This window comes from Episyrphus balteatus, chromosome 4 (assembly GCF_945859705.1).
Source record: "Episyrphus balteatus chromosome 4, idEpiBalt1.1, whole genome shotgun sequence".
NCBI lineage: Eukaryota > Metazoa > Arthropoda > Insecta > Diptera > Syrphidae > Episyrphus > Episyrphus balteatus.
In genome coordinates this window covers 43,075,919-43,099,311 of record NC_079137.1, presented here as the reverse complement: position 1 = coordinate 43,099,311, position 23,393 = coordinate 43,075,919, and the positions used below count along the sequence as shown (strand labels likewise).

The 23,393-nt window shown below is 30.7% G+C and overlaps 2 protein-coding genes across 2 annotated transcripts in view; one reads left to right on the top strand and one right to left on the bottom strand.

Annotated features, from left to right (window-relative positions):
* Window positions 1-310: 310 nt before the first annotated feature.
* On the top strand, window positions 311-10,196 carry LOC129918748 (DNA repair protein RAD50). The gene is made up of 13 exons (XM_055999460.1): window positions 311-497; window positions 563-751; window positions 807-972; window positions 1,033-1,218; window positions 4,509-4,722; window positions 4,788-5,301; window positions 7,096-7,760; window positions 7,822-7,888; window positions 7,943-8,299; window positions 8,355-8,521; window positions 8,595-8,855; window positions 8,912-9,014; window positions 9,086-10,196. The coding sequence occupies exons 1-13, from the start codon at window positions 429-431 to the stop codon at window positions 10,025-10,027; spliced, it is 3,900 nt and encodes a 1,299-aa protein (XP_055855435.1). The 5' UTR covers window positions 311-428; the 3' UTR covers window positions 10,028-10,196.
* Window positions 10,197-11,661: 1,465 nt separating this feature from the next.
* Window positions 11,662-23,393, bottom strand: part of LOC129919887 (uncharacterized) — a 294,331-nt gene continuing 282,599 nt past the window's right edge. The window contains exon 2 of the mRNA XM_056000984.1: window positions 11,662-11,676. The gene's annotated coding sequence lies outside the window, so the exon portion shown is untranslated. The remainder of the gene's footprint in view (window positions 11,677-23,393) is intronic.

Here is a 23,393-nt window from a genome sequence, read left to right as displayed (position 1 = left end):
GCGGTAGCGGTACGGGTAGCGGCAACGATATTTGTATTAAAAAAATTCCACACCCGAACGTTGATGTGTCAGTTTGGAATTTTTTCCATACAAATACCCGTACCGTTACCTGTACCTCTACCGCGTACCCTCCGGTGTGGCCAAGCCTTTAAAGAATAAAATAAAAATCAAACTATTGTGAATGGGTTCAAATCGATTTCTGGATTTTATTATTGTGAATATGCATTTTTTAGCCGACAGCTGACATTGACATCTTTCAATTTTGCCGGCACCAGCTTGCGGCTAATGATTCATCTAAACAACAAAAAATTTCAAAATTCGCAAGTTGCAACTTGCAACTTGAATTTCGCCAAAATAATTACGCACTTTTGTTTAATCACTAATTTTTGTTGTAATTTTGTTTATTTTCGTAATCAAATGTAAAAAAAATGTCAACAATAAAACTATTACAAATTCAAGGAATCCGTAGTTTTGGCACAAAAGCTGAAGATGTTCAAGTAAATTGATATAATCCCGCCGGAATTGGCAATGAACTAACAAAAAGACCATTTATTTCTTAAAGCAAATAAAATTCTCTTCACCAGTCACTTTAATTCTGGGTGAAAATGGTTGTGGCAAAACAACAATCATTGAATGCTTAAAATATGCCTTGACCGGTGAAGCTCCACCGGGCAGTGGCCGCGGCCAACACTTTGTCCACGATCCAACAATTTTTGATTTTTCTGAAAGTTTAGCGAAGATTGTTTTGGAAGTAAGGATTCAAAGCTCTTAAGAATATCTTGAAAATATGTTTTCATGAATTTTAGGTTCAAAATATTCGCGGAGAGGAACAATCTGTGACCCGTGCCATGAAGTTGTGTTATAAACGAGGTAAACTTTCTTTTGAAACTTTAGATGGAACCATAAGCTTTGGAGATGGATCCATTAGCAGACGGTGTATCGATGTTGATATTGCAATGTGTAATTTTATGGGTGAGTTACTCAAGATTGTCCTTTTTTTGTAGGGATTTTTGAATTTGTACACTTTTGCAGGTGTTTCCAAGGCAATTATCAACAATGTTATCTTTTGCCATCAAGAAGAATCCAGTTGGCCTCTGGATGAAGCCAAAAAACTTAAAGAAAAGTTCGATGCTATATTCGGAATCACAGAATATAATAAAGCCATTGAAAAGTACATGAAAATGAGAAAGGATCAAATGGTCGAGCTTAAAGTCAAAGGTAGTTAAGAGAAATTAATGGGGTTTTCCACGGGTAAAATGAAATCAACTGATTTTTGATCTAAATCTGACAAATAATCACAAATTTCCCCTGGTTTTGTATCCCATGCACAGTGATTTAATTTGACCTAAAACGTGGTTAAAAATCAGTTTTCTCAACTTTGCCTCCCATGTCCCATAACAGGTAGAGATAACCAGTAGAGTGGAGCGTTTTTGGACTTTTCTTTCAGATCACTATTATGAAAAATAAAAATCGGAAAGGTTCTGAAGAATGCTTGTTATTTACGGGAATCGACATTTTTTTAAAGTTTTTAAAACCCATCTGAATTGACTTTTTCTTTTTCAATTCACTGCGTACTGCTCAGAACTTGTGCTCAGTAGTCTCTGGGACCAAATCTGATTTCCTATTTTGAGTCGTCAATGGGGAAAACAAACGAAATCTGTAATCCTTCGGAAAATGCACATTTTCGCAAAAATAAAGATTTTTTAAATAGTATAAAATCCCGCCTAGAACAACTTTCTTTTACAATCTATTTAGTATTTGCTATGTTTATTACCCAAGTAACAATTTAGCTTTGATAAGGTTCAATGCAAGCTATTTTTTTGGCTTTCATAACAAGAAGGACAGGTCTTATGCAAATCATTTTGGCGCATTTTACAAGCTAATAGCTTGTGACAAACAGCTTAAAATGGCCTTTCGGAGGTCTTCCTGCAGAGGGTTTATCTAATGCACAAACCGGATTACTTACGTAGGATGTTATAATAAGGCCTTATAGAAGTTGTTGAAGGAGTTGTAGAAAATGTTGAACTTATGCATAAAAAAAGAGAATTTATTGAATTTTATTTCATTTTTTTTATTTTCTTTTGATTTTTTCTGTTTTGCATTTTCTGCATATTATTTTATTTATTTTAATTTTTTCCTATTTTGTTTCTTTTCCTTTTTTGGAAATTCCACTGCTTTTTCTGTTATTCTGAAATGATGAGAATGTTATTTTAATTGAAAAAGAACACATTTTTTTATTTTCATTCCAAGCCAGCACCTTACCAGTAGACCATGCTCGAATATTAAAGATGAGTGGAAAATTGGGAGCTAATTGAAACCTCACATTGCGTTACAAACATTGCATATCTGCAGGATAAAAACTTTGCATACTTACCTGTTCCTCTTGGAACAGGTCTTATAGAGGCCTTCTGTCACTTGAAAATACAAAGCTTCTTTAGAACGGTTTAAACAGGTCTTATAAAGGTCTTCTTTAACTGATATTTACAAGGCTTCTTCTTAACACTTCTAGATACCCTTAAGGAGACCTCCTTTCTTTCCAAAATGGATGACTTACGTAAGTAAGCCTTAAACTAAACGTATATATAGCTTATCGAATCGAACAAAATGGACCTTATGCAAGTAAAATTGTTACTTGGGTAGAACATGTTAGAAACTTAAGGGCCATGAAGAACCCTTACGGAGGACTTTTCTGTAAAAATGACGTCGTTACTTTGACATAACTTGACCCATTTCAACAGAAATAGCAATTCTAATACAACACTTAAAAACTTCGTTTATGACTTAATTTTGAGATAAAATGCTAGCCTTTATGTAATTTAATTTATGCCGCTATCTAGTTTCAATCCTTAGATACCTGCAATATTTAGGTGTTTCCATTATTCTTGCCAATGATAAATTTTTTGAACTTTACCTGCAGCCGGTTTTCTTAAATACTTTACAGTTTATTGATTTCTACAAACTTATGTTTTAATTATTGTTACATTTATGAAAAACCGTTAAACGATATGTTTGTTACGCATTTTGACTACGAAGTAGTAAACACTTGCAATTTGTTTCTTTTTTTCTTAACATTGGTGTTTTTAAATATGCGCAACACGCATTATTAAACTGCTGGATGTGTAGAACAATCTTGCATTTCAAGAGTTTGCCCGAGTTTGCATCACTGAAAAAAAGAAGCTTTGAAAAAAGGACTCTTACTAATAGATTATTATATTATTCCATTGAATTTATTATTTAATGAGATAATTTCTCCAGGGATACTTTTTTTCATCTATGCTATTCGTATGTGGAATCTTTTACCAAAAAAGGCAAAACTGATAACTGACGAAGCTAGGTTTCGAATCGAACTTCAAATTCATTTTCAAAGTGCTTATTTTTTCAAAAAGTTCTATACTTAAATGAGGATACAACAAAGTGACACAGTATTGGATTAACCCTGAATTGATCAACTTTTTTCATTGTTAACATCTGAAAACATACCTGAGAATTGTTCTTACTATTCTTGCTGTAAGTTGATCAATTCAGGGTTTATCCAATACTGTGTCACTTTGTTGTATCCCCATTTAAGTCTGTATGTTTAAAAAATAATAGACGAATGGTTAATGTTTCATAAACTAATTTATCAAAAAGTCTAGCCACGTAAAAACAAAAAATAAAGAGGTTTATAAATTTCATCTTTCAAACCTACACCCCTATTCTTCCTCTCAGACACAACTTATGCACAAAAATGTTCAAAGTTGTGAAGAATTGTGACTCTCACATGTTGTGACTGTGGGGGAGAATCGGGTATAAATTTCTCAAAAACTATTTAAGGCTTGACCACACCGAAGGGTACGGGTAATTGTATGAAAAATATTCCACATCTAAAGGTTGTAGTTGCAGTTTGGAATTTTTTTCATACAATTACCCGTACCGCTACCGCATATACCCCTCGGTCAAGCTTTTAATGAAACAAAAAAAAAGTAAGTGGGTAAGCACTTAAGTGGGTTTTACTGTACCAAAAAAATGAAAATTTTTCCTTCCAAATAACTTTACTTTTAAGTAATTTGGTGAAAAATGTTCCCAAATATGTTTGGCCAGGTTTTAGAACAAAATACCCCACTGTGTCATGGTGCAAAATAAATTGATTTATTTTTGATTTATGTATGATCTTGATTTTTTTGGCACATTTACCCCTCTTTGCACCAATACTAACATAACTTTCAGCTGCAACTTAACTTTTTGTTTGTTATTTATTTTGATATATTTCGGTCGGAAAGAGTTTCCTTCTATTTATGCTATTAAATAGATATCAAACAAATAAATTTTAAAAACATGTAAACAATTTAAAACAATTTGGCAGATTCATAATAAAACACGTTACACTAATAAAGGGACTAAAAAAAAAATCAATTCAAATCGTGTTCCATATGCGACAAAAAAAAATCAATTTTTTAATCTAAATCTGAATTACCCATGGAAAACCCCATAAGAGAAGAACGAAATTCTACTAATCCTTTATTTTCTAGAAACCAATTTAAAGTACCTCAGTCATTTGAAGAAGCAATTGGAAGATAAAAACATTGATCTTCAAAATGCCCATGAAAAATACAACGCCATCAAAGACAAATGCAACAAATTCGACGAAGAGATGAAACCCATTGACGAGCGATTGTTGGAAATTAGAAAAGTTGAATATGAAGTTGGTAAACAACAAGCTTTAAAAGTTGAACTAGAAACTAAGTAAGTTCCTTGAGATATTTCCCTGTATCATATTCGAAAATTCTATCTCCTTTTTTTACGATTAGACAAAAAAACTGTCACGATCAAATTACAGGACTGACAAAAAAGATCAAAAAACCATTCCAAGGGAGTATTCATGAATTAGATCGAGAAATTCGATTGTTTTGTGAAAAAATGTCTGAAAAAAGATTAGAGAAGCAAGAACTAGAAGATAAACTAGCCTCGTTAGTTGGTCAAGAAAAGAAAATCCAAGTAACTTTGGCAGAGCTAGATCGCAAGGGCTGTTCTTTGATTCAGCAGCGACAAAAAGAACAAGAAAACACTGCAGAAAGAGCTGATAAGATGCGCAAACTCTGTGAGAATGTGAATATTCAGTTGGATTTCGATCTAGAGGAATCTGTTGAAAGAGTTCCGGAAACATTGAATCGAATAAAAGCGGCATTGCAAAGTGAAGAGAAGAAAATCAAAGATTTGCAAATCGGTCATGATAAGGCTGATCATGAGAAGCAACAGCAGATTGATGAATTGCGCGTGACAAAGGCGAAAATTGAAAGTGATATTGAGGCTAAGCGGAAACAGGTGGGTTTTTGTTTGTTTGTTTTTCAAGAAAACGGGTGAGCTTTGTTTCATGTACATACATTGTTTATCAAATTTGTAAATTGTATGTATTGTGGTTTTGTTCAGTTTTTCTCGTTAGAAAACTTGAGACAAACGGCCTTATCACGAATTCCATTCGTATCGAAAATTTTCTACGATTCCTGAAAAAACAATCACAAAATTCGATCGTAGTGATGATTTGTATGAAATTTTCCATTACAATCGGATTTCGTGATTGTTTTTTCGGGAACCGTAGCAAATTTCCGATACGAATGGAATTTGTGATAAGACCAAATATCATAATTTTGAAGCAAGCTTGGGTGAAAATCGAATACGTGGAGTAAGAAAAGAGCTTTATTTAATTTTGTTTACAATATTTAGAAGCTGTTTCATATTATCTGATTTTCTTTTAAGTAAACTACTGAAAACTTTACATTTATTGCTTTTGGGGGGTTCATGTAAAATTTTTCATTAATTTTTTCTTTAAGACACTTAACAATAAATTATTATTATTAATTTAATGGATATTCAACAATAAAGGTATCATATTGTATGGTTTGACTGAAAAATCGATCGATAAATAAAAGAAATCCGAAAAAACGTCAGCTAGAGTCTAACTAAAAAACACAAATGGCCGTTTCAAAACTTGGGAGGGGGCTAAGTTCTAAAAGTCGTTTTCTTCACTAAAAGTTGAACTCAACTTGAGGATTTTTATTCTCAACTTGTGATTTTGTTTTTCTTCACTCAAAGTTGACAGTTTCAACTTTTGATTCTCAACTCTCGAGTTGGTCAACTTCTGTTTTGCTCAACTTCCAAAAATAGCAAACACATTTCACAGTTTTCACAAATCTGTTCTAAACCATTATTGACTAAAAATCAAGTATGGAAAATCTTGTTCCAAATTGTTCCTGACAGGTTCATTAAACACCAATAAATATGCTGTGCATGATTTTGAATTCCCGCCTATAAAATCAATTTGCCCCCCTGTGGGGCGTGGGCGCCAAGTTGGGAAACACAGACCCCCTTTGCAAAAAGTGCGAAAATAAAAGTTTTCAAACTCATTTTGCATTTTGCAATGGTTTTTTCTACTTTGTTAATTTTGACCACGTTTTCAGTCCAATTCTGAATGACATCTCTCAGGGAAATGAAAATAGCTCGTTCTTTTTTCGCTTTAATTTCATTTCCTTTTCTTTAATAATAAATCGAAAGCGAAATTATAACATTTTCCCATGACCTCCTCTCTCGACAAAAAAAAAAATACTTTGTGCTTTTTTTTCATGAGTAAAAAATTTCCCTGAGAATATTTCCCTTGTTTCAAACATGGAAACGAAATTGATCATAAAAAGTTTCCATCGAAATATGTTGGTATTCGCAATAAATTTTTCAAGGGAAGTAAGCCGTCATCTCATACGATTTTTTCCGAGGAATATTTCCCATCGCAAAATAAATTCCGTGAGAAATATATTCCAAAAAAATCAACATATTAAAATAAAATAATAACAATTCTAAAAAGTTCTTTGATATTTGGTACTTTGAATAAAAAAACTTTCTTTATTAATTCTGAAAGGTATACAAATTTGCGTTGCTGTACAACTAAATTTGTGATTGCCACTCATCAATTTCCTTTTAAGTTTTTGGTATAGTATTACATCCTCCAACGAATCTCTCGGTGTATTTGTTTTGCTTACTTGGTATTGAATCTATTTAAATTTCACAATTTTAATTTGTTCTAAAATGTACCAATTGAAATGCAATATGTAAAAAAAAAAATTCCAGAAAGACCAAAACGAAAGAGACATTCGTAAAATTGAAAAAGAAGTTAGCGATGTTGAAGCCTCAACAAACATGCTAAAAAAGGTTACCGAAATGATTGCACAAGCCACAGAATGCTATAATAAAGCATCAGAAAAAATGAATCAAGAAGACTTAAAAAAGAACATAGCCGATCGAAAAACAAATGTAGCTCGTCTACAAGAGCGTTTTCGCACCCTCGATAGTCAACTTACGTTCCTTAACTCAATTTCAAAACTAACTGCCGAAATAAATTTAAAAGAGAAAGAATTGGAAAAGAAAGAACAAGAAGTTCGGCGTGTACGAAGTAAGCATAGTGATAATTTTAAAAAGCTCTTCGACCAACCAGTAGATTCCAATTACAAACGAAAACTTCAACAAACGTATGAAAAACTACAGCGAGAGGTTAAACAGTTGACTGAAAAAATTAACAAATTAAAATTACAAGAACAAGGTTTGGAGATCAAACGAAAGACACAAAAAGATGAGCTTACTCGATGGGAGAAAGAGTTAGCAGATTCGAAGGATACAATTTATGAGAAATGCCATTCTACGCCTTATGAAGAGTTGCTAGCCAAGTGTAAGGAAACTATTGCCAAATTACAGCTTGATCATGGAGCTCTTAAGTCATCTGAGGCTATGTACAAAAAGTAGGTACAAATTTAAAGTCGAAAGAACTATTTTGTTTTAAATTATTTGTCTTTCTCTTAGATATATCAAAAAAATTGAAGAAGATCCGCACTGCCCACTATGTCACAATGGAATGTCTGAAAATGAGGTAAAATTTGTAGTCACAACCAAATAAGACGGAACTCTATTGTTTAATTCTTAGGCATCAACTCTAACTTCAGAGCTTACTGATGAGATTCAACGTCTCCCAGACAACATTGATCGAACAGAAAAGCTTTTAAAAGTTGAGCAGAAAAAGTATGAATCTCTTATCGCATTGCGGCCAGTAATCGAAAAAGTAGAACGCCTTGAAAAAGATATACCAACACGAAAAGCTGATCTCAGGAAGCTTGAAGAGAATCTTGGCCGAGTCGCAGAGGAGTCTGAATCTAGTCAAATGCTTCAAATTGAACCAAACTCTAATTTGGATCTTGCTAATTCGATGATGGGTGATATGAGTCTTTTAGATGAAGCTATCAAGGAAGTTACACGTCTTCAAAGTGAATTGACAAAGCTTAAGGTTTGATGGAAAAATGAAATGTAAAAAGTTCTTTTTCAATAAAATAAAATTTAAGGCTAAACTTCCTGAAGGTGGACCAAATGGTTCAATTGAAGACGTTCAATTGGAGAAGACAACTGTCTCCGCGGAGCTTGAAAATGAACGAAGTATCTTAGAAAAGAATCAAATCGATTATGAAAAAGGAAACGATACTTTAAATGCTCTACGGGAAGAACGAAATAAGTAAGTAAAACTTTCCTTTGAGCTTCTTAAAAATTTTAAAAATTTTAAAATTATTTGAATGCTATTATTTTAGGTTGAAAGACAAGCAAATCAAATTACAAGAAGGTGTTCAGTCACTTCCACAACTAAAAGAGCGGCAAGTTGAATTACGAAAACAAATTGATGCAAATGCCCTCGAGATGACAAAACTCCAACAGCAATTGCAACCACTGAGACAGAAACTCGCTGTTTCCATTGAAGAAAAACAACGTTTGAAGGATTCTAATCGGAAAATGGTGCTACAATTGCAAGGAAAATTGGACTCGATGAAAAATTTGGATCATGATATTCAGAGGCAAGTTATTTTATTTAAAAAAAATTTCCAAAATACATAATATTCATGCTTTGCAGACTTAATCGTGATTTAATTGAACTTGGTAAACTTAATCTAGCCGAAGAAATTGAGCGTCTTAAAAACTCTAGAAAACGTTATCAAGACGAGTCTGCTGCAAAGGTACTTACACAGAAAAAAAAACTATATTTCTTGATTCATTTCCTAATAACTTTTTTCTTTCATTCCAATAGACCAAAGAAATTTCCAAGACATCACAAGCTCTAGAAGCGGCTAAAATTGAAGTCCACAATCAAGACGCTTTGGAACGTGATCTCAATGACAATCGTGAACTTAAGGAACTCCAACAGAAAGCTGCCAAGCTCGATGACGAGCAAAAAGATTTAATGAAAATTCTAGGTGATTTAGATTTCCGACGTGTTTCGAAGGAAAAAGAAGAACTAATAAAAAAACGTGATCAAGCAACTGTTCGCAAAGGTGAACTTCTTGGTCAAATGGGTGAGGTTAACAATCAGATCAATAAGCTGAAGCGTGAAATTGAAGAGCCGAATTTGAAAGATTCGGTTCAGAAACATCGACGTAGTCTCTATGAAGTGGTGGTCCTCAAGAAGGTTATTGCAGATCTTGGCCAGTACAGGCTTGCCTTAGAATGGGCTCTAATGAAATTCCATTCGGAGAAAATGCAGAAAATTAATAGTTTGATACGAGAGTATTGGCGTCAAATCTATCGTGGTAATGATATCGATTATATTCAAATTCAAACCGATGAAAATAAGGTTTCTGAGACGTCAGCTGATCGAAAGAGGAGTTATAATTATCGAGTTATTCAGTCGAAGAATAATTCAGAAATTGAAATGCGTGGTCGTTGTAGTGCTGGCCAGAGAGTTTTAGCTTGTTTGATTATTCGAATGGCATTGGCTGAAACGTTTAGTTGTAATTGTGGTGTTTTGGCATTGGATGAACCTACAACTAATTTGGATCAGACAAATATTTTGTCGCTTTGTGAGGCTCTCAATAGAATTGTAGAGGAAAGACAAACGCAGAGTAATTTTATGCTCATCATTATTACTCACGATGAAGGATTTATCTCTAGGTTGGGACGAGTCAAAACTTATCATCGTGTTTCAAGGAATATGTATGGCAAATCAGTGATTGCTAAACATAGAGTTAACTGAGTTATTTATTTAAGTGTTTTTTTTTTCTTTGCATTCCATTATCGTTTTGTTTTATTAAACTGCCATGAAGTATCATTTTATGTTTTTTTTTGTCTAAGTTTTTCTACAGATTTATGTTGTTTTCTTACATGTTTCACATAATGTTATTAATAAATAAAAACACCGAACAAAAAAGTAATAGTTTTATTTGATTTTAGAGGAAATAAATGCACGGGCAATGTACTTGCTCTTCCAGCTCAAAACACTTTAACGTTAGTTTATTTGTAGATTTTAAAAGCTGCATCTATATAACTAAATTAAAAAAGAATTGTTGATGAGGAACAGCCGACATTTAGTGAAAAATGTTGTTAAATTTTTTTTGTTACTTGACTTTTTTGAGAAAAACTAAAAATGCAGTTTTATTGCAATTGCTTTGAATTATAACGTTTGCAAAGTTTTTTCAAATCATTAACCCTTTCGAACCCAAGCTATAAAAATCAATATTAAAAAATGTTTTTTTCAGTATTATCGTGTCAAAAACATCACAACTAAGAAATATGAATAGCAAAAAGTTATGTTCCAAAATAATAAATAGCTAAACTAATGTGTTATTCATGTAAGTAACATACACTGCCTATGACCACCAAAAAAAAGTCGCACAACTGAGAAAATAACTTAATAGAACAATAATGTATGCTACTTCTTCTAAGCCAAAACATAAAACACTTTCTGGATTAACATTTTTTATATCTTTTTTTCAAAATTATGACCATATATATAAAAAAAAATGTTTGCAAAAAAAAAAATAAAAGTATGATATTTGACTAACTTTTTGTACTAATCCAGTAACTAGGCATTATTATCTTTCAATTAAGCCATCGAAACCAAAAAAATTATTTGATGGAATATTTTTTACGAATTTTTAAAGATATGTTACATGAGAGTAACGCTGGTACCGAAAGGGTTAAAGCTGTTTTCAAGTAATTTGCTATAACTTGAAAAATTTGTGTCTTTCTAAGCGAGATATAAAAAAAAAAAACAAAAAAACAACTCAGAATTTTATAAAAATTATCTGTACCAAATCTGAAGAAAATCCGTTTAGGCTGAATAATAAAATTCGGGGAGAAGTATCATTTTGGTACTTTTTTTTTAAGTATCTACTCGAAGTACTAGTAAATGAGACAAAAAACAATACTTCGACAAAAATTTAAAAAAATGAGCAACATAAACCCAAAAGATGTGTTTTTTTTCGCTTGGGCCTTATAATATGGCAAGGTACTGTGTAATGAATATTAAGTTAAATCTCCTTGATTCGAGTTGTTACTGGTTACTAGTAGATAATTTTGAAAATATATAAAATAAAATGCACGACTGGGTCGCACGAACTTGCTCTTAGAGTTAAAGTTGCTTAAATTTTTAAGACTTTTTATATAGAAATTTGGAAAAAAAAAATTCGTTTTTTAAAAAAATTAAATAAAATCTGAAATCAAATTGCCCTCCAAAACAAGTATGCAGTTTTGATTGATATATTAACATGCATTTTTAGAAAAAAAATTTTCAAAATCGTTAGAGCCGTTTTTTAAAAAACTAATTTTTTATAAATAATTTTTTAGAAAAAAAGTTCTAAAATAAAATTGGTATGCCATTTTGTAGAAATCTTTAATCAGCATCTAAAAACAAAATTTCAAAAAAATTCAATGTCCCGTTTTCGAAAATTTGATTTTTCAAAAAAAAATTTTCAAAATTTTTTTAAAAATCCAAAAATTATTTTTTTCAAAATTTTATTTTTGGCTTATATTTAAATTATATAAATGCTTCTTCACAAAAAGTTTCGTTGAAATCAAATAAGCGGTTTCGGAGATAATCCGATTTGAAAAAAACGGTTCTATGGCAGGTACCGTTAATAATGATTTTCCAAAAAAAAATTTTTCATTAAAAGGTAGACCTTAGCTTAAAACTAACGTTTTAATTTTTTAAACAAAATCGTTGGAGCCGTTTTCGAGATATTTCAATTTTACTAAAATCGGTATATGACAAGTACCGTTATTTTTGGTCCAAAAAAATTAATTCCAAAAACTCCTCTGGAGAGTCGCCAAATAACGCTACATACCAAGTTTGACATTAATCGGTCCATCCGTTTAGGCTGTAGGTCCTTATACAGACAGACAGACAGACAGACTGACAGACAGACAGACTGACAGACAGACAGACTGACAGACAGACAGACAGACGGACTTCCGGGACCCACTTTTTTGGCATTGTCTACCATCGTAATGTCATGGAAAAATGTTATCTCAACTTTTTTTTTTTTGTACGAATGCATAACTTGATATATAGTACCTATATCGCAAGTAAAAATATTGACGGTTAAAATGTTAAATATTAAAAAAATCACGCAATGATACCAATCGTTAAAATATATCTTTGGCATATATTAGGGGTCACTACGACGTATACCTATTGTTTTTTTTTTTTAATTTAATTTTGCCATTAAATTACATACATAATGTACCTACTAAGAAAATTGTTTTTATTTAATTTTCATTCTATTGATATCTTTAAAAAGAAGCCTGGGACATACATATAAAAGATAATCATAAGTACCTACTTATTTAATGAAATTCCATAGAAAATTTTATAATTTTGTGATAGGCTACAAATGTTTTAACCCCTAAAAGTTCTCAAACAAATATTTCAAGATATTCTTTAAAAAAAAAGAAAATCAACCGTATACCTTAAATCAACCATTTTTAAACTTCTGATTCAAAAATTGAATTCAAAATTATATCGGAAATTAAGCTTAAAAATTTCGTAAATACTGGGAAATTTTCTCCTCCTTGAGAAAGCTTTTTATACTTAGCTTGTTATTTTTTTGTAAAAAGAATGAGAACGGTACAAGCTGTAGTGGAGAGATTTTTATTCTCTTGTTGTATTTAATCAAAACTCAACTCAAATTCACCTGGCCCTTTGATTGAAGTTCTCTGCTTTGTATTTTGGTGTTGTCTTTGTAGACTTTGTCTATCCAGAATTAGGCCAAAGTTTTGTGTCTACTTTTCTGGTTCTCATTTTGATTTGATTTCTTCTTTTTTGTTTTTTCTCTCTATTTTTCTCTGATATAAGAAAGATTTTGAAGGTATGGGTAATTTGATGAAATACCATAGTAAAGCCGGCATATAATTTCAATACAATTAAATTGAATGCTTTATTAGATTTTTTTTTTCTATTTTTTTTTATTACGAATTAAATATTAAGCTGATTTGAAATCTAATTGTTTTGTGTATTGAATACATACCTAAAAAAATATTGAATGAATAAAATTCATAATTTTGTGAAAGATCCATATCAAAATATATTGGGCTATATTCATAGACACTGTCTAAGCTGCTACAGTATTCAAATTACATTGGATAAACCCCAGCCCAGGATAAACTGGGGTCTAAAAACGACTATAAATATGCCCCATTGTATTTAATTTATGTTTTGGAAACTGAAATTTAAAAGAAAATTAAAATAATTAGGTATTAAAAAGCATTTTCTAATGAAATATCATAAAATAACAGGGTACCACGTACTGGCTCTTAATGTATTAATTACATTTTTGAAAAAAAATCAAAATTTAAAATGATAAAATAAATAATTTAAAAAGAAAGGGTTAAAATTTTGACTTCAAATTTAATTTTTCAAAATATTGTTTTTTAAAAATTAATCCTTTTTGTCAAAACTCTGCTTTTTTATAATAATAATTCTATAAAAATGATGTAAAAAATATCGTTTTGATAATGTAAAAAACTGCGCGCGTACTTTTTTAAATTATCAAAACGAAATTTTTTACATAATTTTTACAGAATTTTGATGTACAGAATTTTGATGCATAGAAATTTGAAATACCTACAGTATTTTGACCAACCAGAATTTTGCTATACAGAATTTTGACTTTCAGAATTTTGCTCGTACAGCATTTTGCACTTACAGAATTTTGATATACAGTATTTTGGCATACAGTATTTTGAATACAGAATTTTGCAACATACAGAATTTCGACCCCAACCCCAAAGTAGGTGTTCTATTCTTTTGCTGTTATCATCTCTCAGTTTTGGTTTCATTAATCATGTCTTACCTCAAATTTCTAACTAAAGTAGTTTAGTTGGTTTTCTGTTTACTTTTCTTATAAAGTAGTTTATTTCACTGGCAGAATTTTTTCCAAAAATGCTTTAATTGACTTGTCAAAAACCACTGCACTTATTTGTTTCAATGATAAAATTCAATGATAGCAACAACTGGCAGCTAAATGGAGTCAATAGTCATATTTAAACAGCCATCACTATTATTAAAATAATTCATTGAAATTGCGGGGTTTATATAAGCAATAACGCGACAAAGTTTATGTTTATGTGACAAAAATTTATTTGTTGTACATGAAAGTTAGTAAAAAAACAGGCATATTGTGGAACGAAATATAGGAATTATAGCTGAATTTTTCAAATCTGAAAGAGGGGTATCAGAAAAGCTTAAGTCCTGGTTTCCGGGACGCCACCCCCCTGGCGAAATCCGAATCGCTCTATATCTCCAAAACTATTTGTCCTAAAGAAATGGTTATCAGACCAATGTACTTGGAAATTTAATTATCTTTTTCTTTGTAATACATTATTTTTCAAGACGTGCAATAGTTTTGAGGTTATGTTGTTTAAAATTTTTTTTTCCGGTTATTCCGTCCTATATTTCGTTCCACGACAAAGTTTATCTTTCCTATTATTAACTGAGGCCCGTTTTACAACATAAAATTATTGCAAAGGTCATCTCATCACCATCAACATATTGCAACAAATTTTAGTTTTTCTTAATTAATACGGCATTCAAATTATGCATAGATACTTATACATTTACATTTAAGCTACGAGATACATGTTTAGTTAAGTTTTAAGAATGTTAATAAAAGTATGTGAGAGAAATCGAGACTAATAAATCTCTGATTTGTAAATTAAGAGATTCTCTCGGGCGACCATTTAATCTTTTGTTTTAGGAGTTTCAAGAATTTCTTCATTTCTAAAATAGAACTCTCTCCACCATACAACAACAAGGATAATACAAGAATATCCTTATATCAACAGGATTTTATGTAAAGAATATCCAAAGAGCAGCTCTGGATTAATTTTATTAGTATCTCTTGACAGACTCACATCATTTAATGCCACATAAACCATCCTAAATAACCCCTAATTGCATCAGCTCTTACAACAGCCCGATAGATTAATGTGAAGAAAAAAAAAAAAAAGTTTCGCATCATACATTATTTTTTTCTTCTGTAATATACTAAAAACAACATTATACGGCTTCTTTCAGCGTTTGTAGGGTTACCATATTTTGTACAAAGATTATTTTCAATATTATTTTTTAAAACCAAATGTCGCAATCCGTTGGGACATAGCTACATAACGGTCGAGCTAATAAAACCATTTAAAAAGGGGTACGAGTAAAAGACAATCACTCTGAAGTTCATCTTCAGTGACTAGAGTTTGAAATTAGTGAAGACTTAGTGGAGATCGGGGTGTTGGAAAAGTCTATGGAATTTGAACTTATTGCACTCAGAAAAAGCTATAAGGAAAGAGGCAAAAACAAGAACAGAATTTGGTTTTATCACAAAAAAGAACAATATGGTAACCCTGCTTATATAAATGGTTACTGTGTTGTACCATAACAATTACTCTTGTTATTTATGTATGTACGTTTTGTTTCTTTTTTCTTCCATAATAAATGGATATCAGTTTATTGCTTTGTTTTTCGATTTACCCTTAAGGATGCTTCCTTTCTTTTTTATTATTTGTTTTTTTTTTTGTTTCCTTTTTTGCTTTTATTATTTTTAACGTCTCAGCTCTTAGCCAAGACATCTTGAAAAAAAATCACCATTTTACTTTTCTTAATATAAGTTTCACTTATACATTAAGCTTCCTAATTAATTAAACCAAAGAATGTCTGAGCTATTCTATTTGTTGTTACAATGTACAAGAAGTAGAGGTAACCTACGTTGGCTATTTTTGATAGTAAAACTTTGTTATTATTAGCAATATGTAGATATTATAATGCTTATAAAGGTTATTATAAGAAACATTATCCATCTAGCAACAAGAAAAGGACAAATGTTTTATGCTTAGAGACATATGCGGGTTTGACGACACATGTTTTTAATGCTAAAATATAGCTTACAGTGTAACCATTGTTATGTTTTGTTTGAAAATTAGATTGGATCATAGAAAAAAATAGCTAGAAAATTATTTTATTAGTTTTAAGCAGATGAAAATAAGTGTGTCTGTTGGTATAGCACGGAGTATGAAGCAGGGATGAAAAAACGTCTGTTACCATTGTATGGAAAAAATTCAATTTTTTAATGGGAGAAGAGATTTAAGAAACCAACAAAAAGCTAAAATTTTTCTTCATTAAGGGCCAATTTTTCAATAGTCAGTTAAACAGTCAGTTAGTATTTATTCCTAAGGATAGAGAAAAAATCAATTTTTCAACAGGCAGATATAGCTTATTCCTAAGAATAAAACTATCTGCTTCTTTCAGAGACGAATAAAAATTATTCTAAGGAATAATCTCAACAAAAATATTGTGTCAGTTGTCAAAGCTGTTTTGAAAAAATTTTGAAAAAAAAAAATACAGTGGAACACAAGAAAACAAAAACAATGGGCACGTTCAGGAAATATTAGGGGCTAGATATTTAGGCAACGTCATTTTCTGAACGGAAATTTGAGTAAATTGCCTAAATTAGTTTGGATATGATGCTTTTGTCAAATTTCGAAATTTACTTAAGTATTTTACGGATCGCATGGGGAAGACACCAAATTTAAGTTAACTTTAATGAATAAATAATATTAATTATAACCGATAATGCACTTTTTACTCGTTTTTCACACAAATAAATTAAATTTTGCTAAATTAATTCTTTAATTAAAAACAATCTGCTTTCATGTTGACAAGAAAAACTTTCCTAAATTTTTAGGGAAAATTTTCTTGCCTAACTTTCCAGTTAGCTTTCCAATAAAATTACCTAAATTGGAAAGATTTTTTTTGACAGCTGACCAATCAGAGACCGAGAAATTACCTAAATATTTAGTGCCTAACGTTTCTGAACCTGCCCAGTCATGAATAAAAACGACGTTTAATTTTAAATATTTTTGAATTTGACAATTTTTTTTTGTTATTCTGTAGAATAAATTATTCTTGATTGAAAAATTTAATGTTTTTATCTAATTGTTTATGAGCCTAATAACTTTATTCGTCGAACAGTTAGCTGACTGTTGATTAGAAGATTGAAAAATTGGCTCTAAATTAAAAAAAAAGATAAAAAAAATTTTTGATATTTTTTTTTTCATTTTCTAAAAATTTTTGGTTTTCATTAGTTTTCTGAAATTTAAACGATATCTAATCTAAAAGTATCGTATCAAAAGAGTCACCAAACAAAAAAAAAAACTCAAGAGTTATTCTGAAAATTGATGCTGGTCAAAAGTACGGCTTTTGGTTTCATAACTTAAAGAACAGTCTTAAAAAATCGTAGAAACATCAAACAAAAAGAAAACACTATAGCTTTATAAAATAACAAAAAATAGTAATTATTTTATATTTTATAGTTGTATTACTTTCTTTATAGTTCAATATAAATAATACAGTTCAGCAATAAAAAATAAAAAATATACCTACCTAATTATTTTATCATCAAGAATAAAAGTAAGAGGAACTATTTAAGTCAGTTCATAAGGGATGCACAATAGATCAGTGTGTCACAGTGAAACTCATACCCCCAAAAAATGTTCATCATTCATTCAAAATATTAATAAATATAATCTTCGCCATCAGAGCTGAAAACAAAGGAGAATGCCCAAAAATTAATGGAGAAAAAACCCAGCATCGATACAAATGAGACCTATGTATATGGCTTGAAAGGGCATCAATAGTAGATAACAAATATGTATGAAATTTTTTTTCATAAAACCATCCCCGGAACTTGTTATGACGATTCTTCTTTTCAAGCTATAAAGTGTTTTTTCAGCCAAAACTTTTTTTTCAGGGAAGTCCGATTGTTTTGCTTTTAGTTCCATGCGATTCAGCATCGAAAAATACCCTGAGATCTACTATTTATGCCCTTTCAAGGCATATAGGTCTCATTCGTATCGATGCTGGTTTTTTTTTTGAGCATTCTCTTTTAGCAAGAAATCTTTGCTGCCCGGTACAAAAGGGTTAGGTAAGTCAAAAAATCGATTCAGTCAGTTTTTTTTTCTCTTTCGTTTGGTCCTATCGCCATAGCTCTAGCGTGTCTCCTTCCGTTAGAAATGATTTCAAATTGTGCTGTACAAAGGTCACAAGTCAAGAGGAAGACAGAAAACGATAAGTCATTTTTCTACAGTATTATTATTAAGCTCAAAAAGAATTCTCAGATTTGGTAATTTGATATTTCCAAACTTTCCTTTATAAAATATACTTGGTTTGGTTATCAATGTAAACAAAAATGGACTACTTGTCAAATTTTTGTTAAGCAAATTATATTTATTTATAAAAAAAAATCAATAAAGAATAGAAAAAAATCAATAAAAGTGAATTTAAAAGATTGTGTTACTATTTTATTTATTATGTAGTATTACAAACACATGCAATGCAAACGTCAAATCACTCCGCTTGTCAAATTCGTCGTAAATAAATTCCAAAATTGCACAAAAAAGAAGTGATTCACTTCCATAATTTTGGAAAATTTTTTTTATTTTATGAAAATTTTGCTCTACTCACTTTTTCGAAAAAAAGAAATAATAGTTCCATTGAAAATTTTCCTAACAATAAAATTCAGTCATTTATAAATCGATTGGTATAGCATTTGTGTTTCAAACTGAATGAAAACATCATAAAATTTCCTTAGTGTCGTTAAATGCCGAAAAAAAAGGTTCAAAAATTTTCAAAAAATATTGACTCTTTCTTTGCCAAATTGTAACAAGTTCGTAGTTCAAACATTACAATATCGTATGTGGAAAAACACATTTAAAATATTAAAAAAAATTTTTTAGATCATAGAAGCATTTATTATTTAATCGTGTTTTTCGAGATAGGACCTTGTAATTCTCCGCGATGTAGTGTAAGAAAAGTGTTTAATTTCTTATGTCGGATACCATTTACTGTACCCATGGAATGGTAGGTCATATGCTAGTAGTATGGTTTATGAGAGAAACGACAAGGTTTATTTTTAGCCTAGAAAAAATTCAAAAATTAAGGAGCAAAACGTTTAAGGCCGATATACAAGGTGTTCACGTGGGCGTATACGTAATCTCTTTGTTTTTTTTTTTCCTAGGAAAAAATTTGTTCAAAGTTTTCTTGTGTTGTTTGAGTAATTAAATGTACCTACATAATTTTCTATGTAGATAATTTTACTTTAAAATTGTAAGACATCAATTGCGTTGAAGATATGTCTTCGTCTTGAACATCTTCTTTCATAATTGTTTTCTAATTTTTTTTTTATTATTTTTCTATCAATTCGCTAAAAAAGATTTATAAAAAATTTCTTTCATTCGACGCCAATATAGAAAGCTTTTATAAATTTTTTCAACTCGCTTATAGATTTTGAAAATTGTATCTTTAATGCTCTTTAACTGTTCATTTAAGAATTTTTGATATTCTAATGAAGTAACCAATTTTTGAATTTTTAAACAAACTGAAAATTAATCCACAATATTCAGTCAAAATATCAGATCCATACACAAACTCGAAATTTCATAATTTCCTTAAAATCACAACATCAACGTTGATACCAAAAAATCCCTCTTCTCGCTGATTTTTCCCCATATTTACATTATTATTTTTTTTTTTTTATGTTTGTCTAGTTATCCCAGGCTATTATGTGGTTAATGCACATCCTCGTGCGCCTTAAACATGCATCGACTAACATACCTACTCACTTAATACACACATTATATTTCCACAAGGACACTTTGCATAGAATCAGCGTTACCGTTAAGCGACTTTAGTCGCTATTAGCGACCTTTTTGAAGCCTTAGCGACCAAGCGACGACTTTTTATTTAAAGCGACCTTTTCACTAATTTCATAATAGCGACTTTTTTTTTCTTTCTAAAAATTGTATTTCTTTTTTAATTCTGAACATTTAGAGCTTCAAATTTGTGTTTCTTTTTTCGTTCTGAACGTATTCTGAGCTAGTTCAGAGCACCATCGATGGACTCAGAATAAAATAACTGAGCAGACCGAGTTGAATGCTGAAGGCTGAACACAAGCATTTAGCAAGTGAAATTGAAAAAAATTTCAAACAAATAAAATAATGGCGCAAGAATGCAGTAGTCGTTCTAGCTTTTTATTTTTATTTAACCCTTTTGGACCCAGCGTTACTCTCATGTAACATATTTTTAAAAATTCGTAAAAAATATTCCATTAAATATTTTTTTAGGTTTCGATGGCTTAATTGAAAGATAATAATGCCTATTTATTTATTTAATATGTTAAATGCTTACTGGATTATTACAAAAATTTAGTCAAATATCATACCTTTAATTTTTGTTAATCGAAAAAGGGACTGATATTCACATTTTTTTCTTTTTTTTGCAAACATTTTTTTTATATATGGTCATAGTTTTGAAAAAAAGATATAGAAAATGTTAATGCAATGAAAAAAAAATGTTAATTTTCAATGAAAAAATTTAGTGAGCACAGCATTTTGAAGGCAATTTAATCTTCTTTTTTTCTTTGGAGCAATGTTTATGTCTATCTCAACCCAAAAAAAAATGTATAACTAAAAAACAAAAAAACTCAAAAAATCGATTTTTTTGATATTTTTTTTTATGATTGTTTCGACTATTGTCGTATGGAAATTTTTTTTTCAATTTTTAAAAAACATTATTCCAATAGGAAATTTAATTCTCTATAAAAAGTTTCACATGCAATATATCAAAATTTTGCTTGGTTTACGAGGTATATTGAAAAAAACAAAAAGGGGGCTTTTGCACCCCTATCTTCAGTTTCCACCCTCTCATTTAATAGCACTCCGCGATTTTATCTTCTTTTATAACCCATTCAACGATTTCTGCAATAAAAACCCGTGAACGTCTTAGTTCCTTTCTAAACTACATAATCAATAGCCTATTAAAATCCTAAAATGAAGACTGTTTTTTTTTAGTTTCTAATTTGGTTATTGTTAATAAAAACTTTGTTTCAAGACAACTTATGTTTATTTTTCTATGTAAAAACATATGAAAACGATTTAGCGACTTTTTTTTTTTTAATAGCGACTTTTTCGACAAAAAAGCGACTTTTTTTCAATTTTTCAGGTTAGCGACCTTTTTTTTCTAAAAGCGACTTTTTTAGCGACCTTTCAAAAATTTTCAGCGGTAACGCTGCATAGAATACATCATCCATCGGTGTGTGCACATTTACAAAGCATTATTCAGGCTATAGTTCCTACATCATCGTCATCCTAGTTATGTTGTCGTGGGCTCTCTGATGCTTCCATCGTATACTATACCGGTAATGCTCAACAGAGCACAACACTTTCCATGTAGAAGGTATCTACTATAGGTACCTAGAGCGGATGTCATTATTTAGACAGATAACGCTTTAGTACCCCGGACAAATGCAAAAGGTCTTATATTTCCCAACCAGACAACATTCAAATACGTATAGGTTTTTTTTTTTTTTTTTTATTATTTTCCAAAGTTGTTGTTCATACACAAATGGATTGTTAAGCATCCTGCTTGATCCTTTAGAAAAGTTTTTTTACACACTCAGCTAGAAAACATGATGATGTTGATGATGAGTGAGAGTAAAAACCATCAATTTTTTTGGTCGCGAATAAAAATGGTAAGGCTTACAATATTGTTTTCTAGTTAAGCTGTCCAGGAACCTTGAAGGATGATGAGTCGCGCTTTATTCAGCCAGGATAATTCAAGGCAAACCTTATAAAGAAGGTTTTTTTTTTTTAAACTCTCTTTTTGAAAGGATATTTGAAAATGGGCTTTTTTACTTTTCCCAAGAGGTCAATATCTGGCTTCCGGCATAGAGATTCGAAACTTTACAGTTTGTACTCTTTTCTTCTTTTTTATCTCCTGGGGTTTTTTGCAAAATATCAGTGTAACGAACGCGCGGTTTGGTTCACTTTTTTCTTTGCTGCTGTGCTGCTGCCGGTCCGAGTTCTTATTGTTTGGATATTTTGAAGTTTGCTTCTGTTTTTCTTTATTTTTTTTTTTTATATATTTTTTGTTGCTGTCCATCGGTCGATGTGGTTGAGAGCGTTGGCTTGGAATTGAAAAGTTTGAAAAGTTTACGAGTTTATAAGGTACTTTTTTTTCCTCTTTTTTGTTTATATGGGGTTTTGTAAAGGGTGTGGTGGGAAAATACCATTATTGGGAAATGCCTTTAGAATTTTCTTGTGTATTTTCTGGCTTTCTTCAAATTTTTTCTTTATGCAGTTGTTGTTGTTAAAATTTTTTTGTTTGGTGTTGGTTATTGCTAAGTTGGAGGCTTTTTTTTTTACTTTTTGAACACTTCTAACGTTGATGGTGTCTTGGGAGGAAGAGCTATAATACTTTCAGAGTTCGTCCGTAAGGACATTTCCTTGTTATTTTTTTTTGTTCCTCAGGTTTCTGTTAGAGTTTTCGATATTAAAAAAGTTATTCGTCATAAAGTTTTAAAATGAAAAGTAAACCTTTAGCATCGATGGGGTTTTTGGTTATAAGATTGTGTGAGCCTTTAGTGAAACATTTTTGAGGTTGGACAGGGGCAAATTCTATTGGCATAAGCTTGCATTGACAAGTGGTTTTGATAAGTAAAAAGATACACTTTTCATTTAGGTCGTGTTGATTGAAGAATTGAAGTTTTTTTTTTTTTTTTGTATGCAAGGTATTGGTTCGAAGTTTGATAGAAAGTTGAGAATATTTGGAATTTTTTTTGAGTGAAATCAACTTTTCAAGGACTCTTATTTGCTCATTTTAAAATTAAGGAAAGTTTTATGGGGCAGCGATGATGTATTTTCTCATCAAATTTATTAAATAACAGATTTTGTTTGGTGTTTTTGAGGAATTCAAAGGGAATTTTTTACTTCTTTTTATGTGTTGGCTAAGGAATTGGCTTCTTCAGCAGCTGAGTGTTGATATTCTGAGCCCTAGTTTAAGTTTGTGGATTTCGAACTCATTTTAGAGAACTATTATGATCTAATTTTAAACCACAAGTTTTTTTAAGGACCTTTTGGCGCATTAGGGTGCTTAGCTTGTCATTTTTTTTTGAACACTAGTACAGGCTTAAAGGCTTCTATTCAAAAAGAAAAAAACCTCTTACAAGTTCATTTACAAAAAGGCTATATTTCCAAACTGAGTATCTACCATTTTCCACTGCAAATACACAAAACTACAG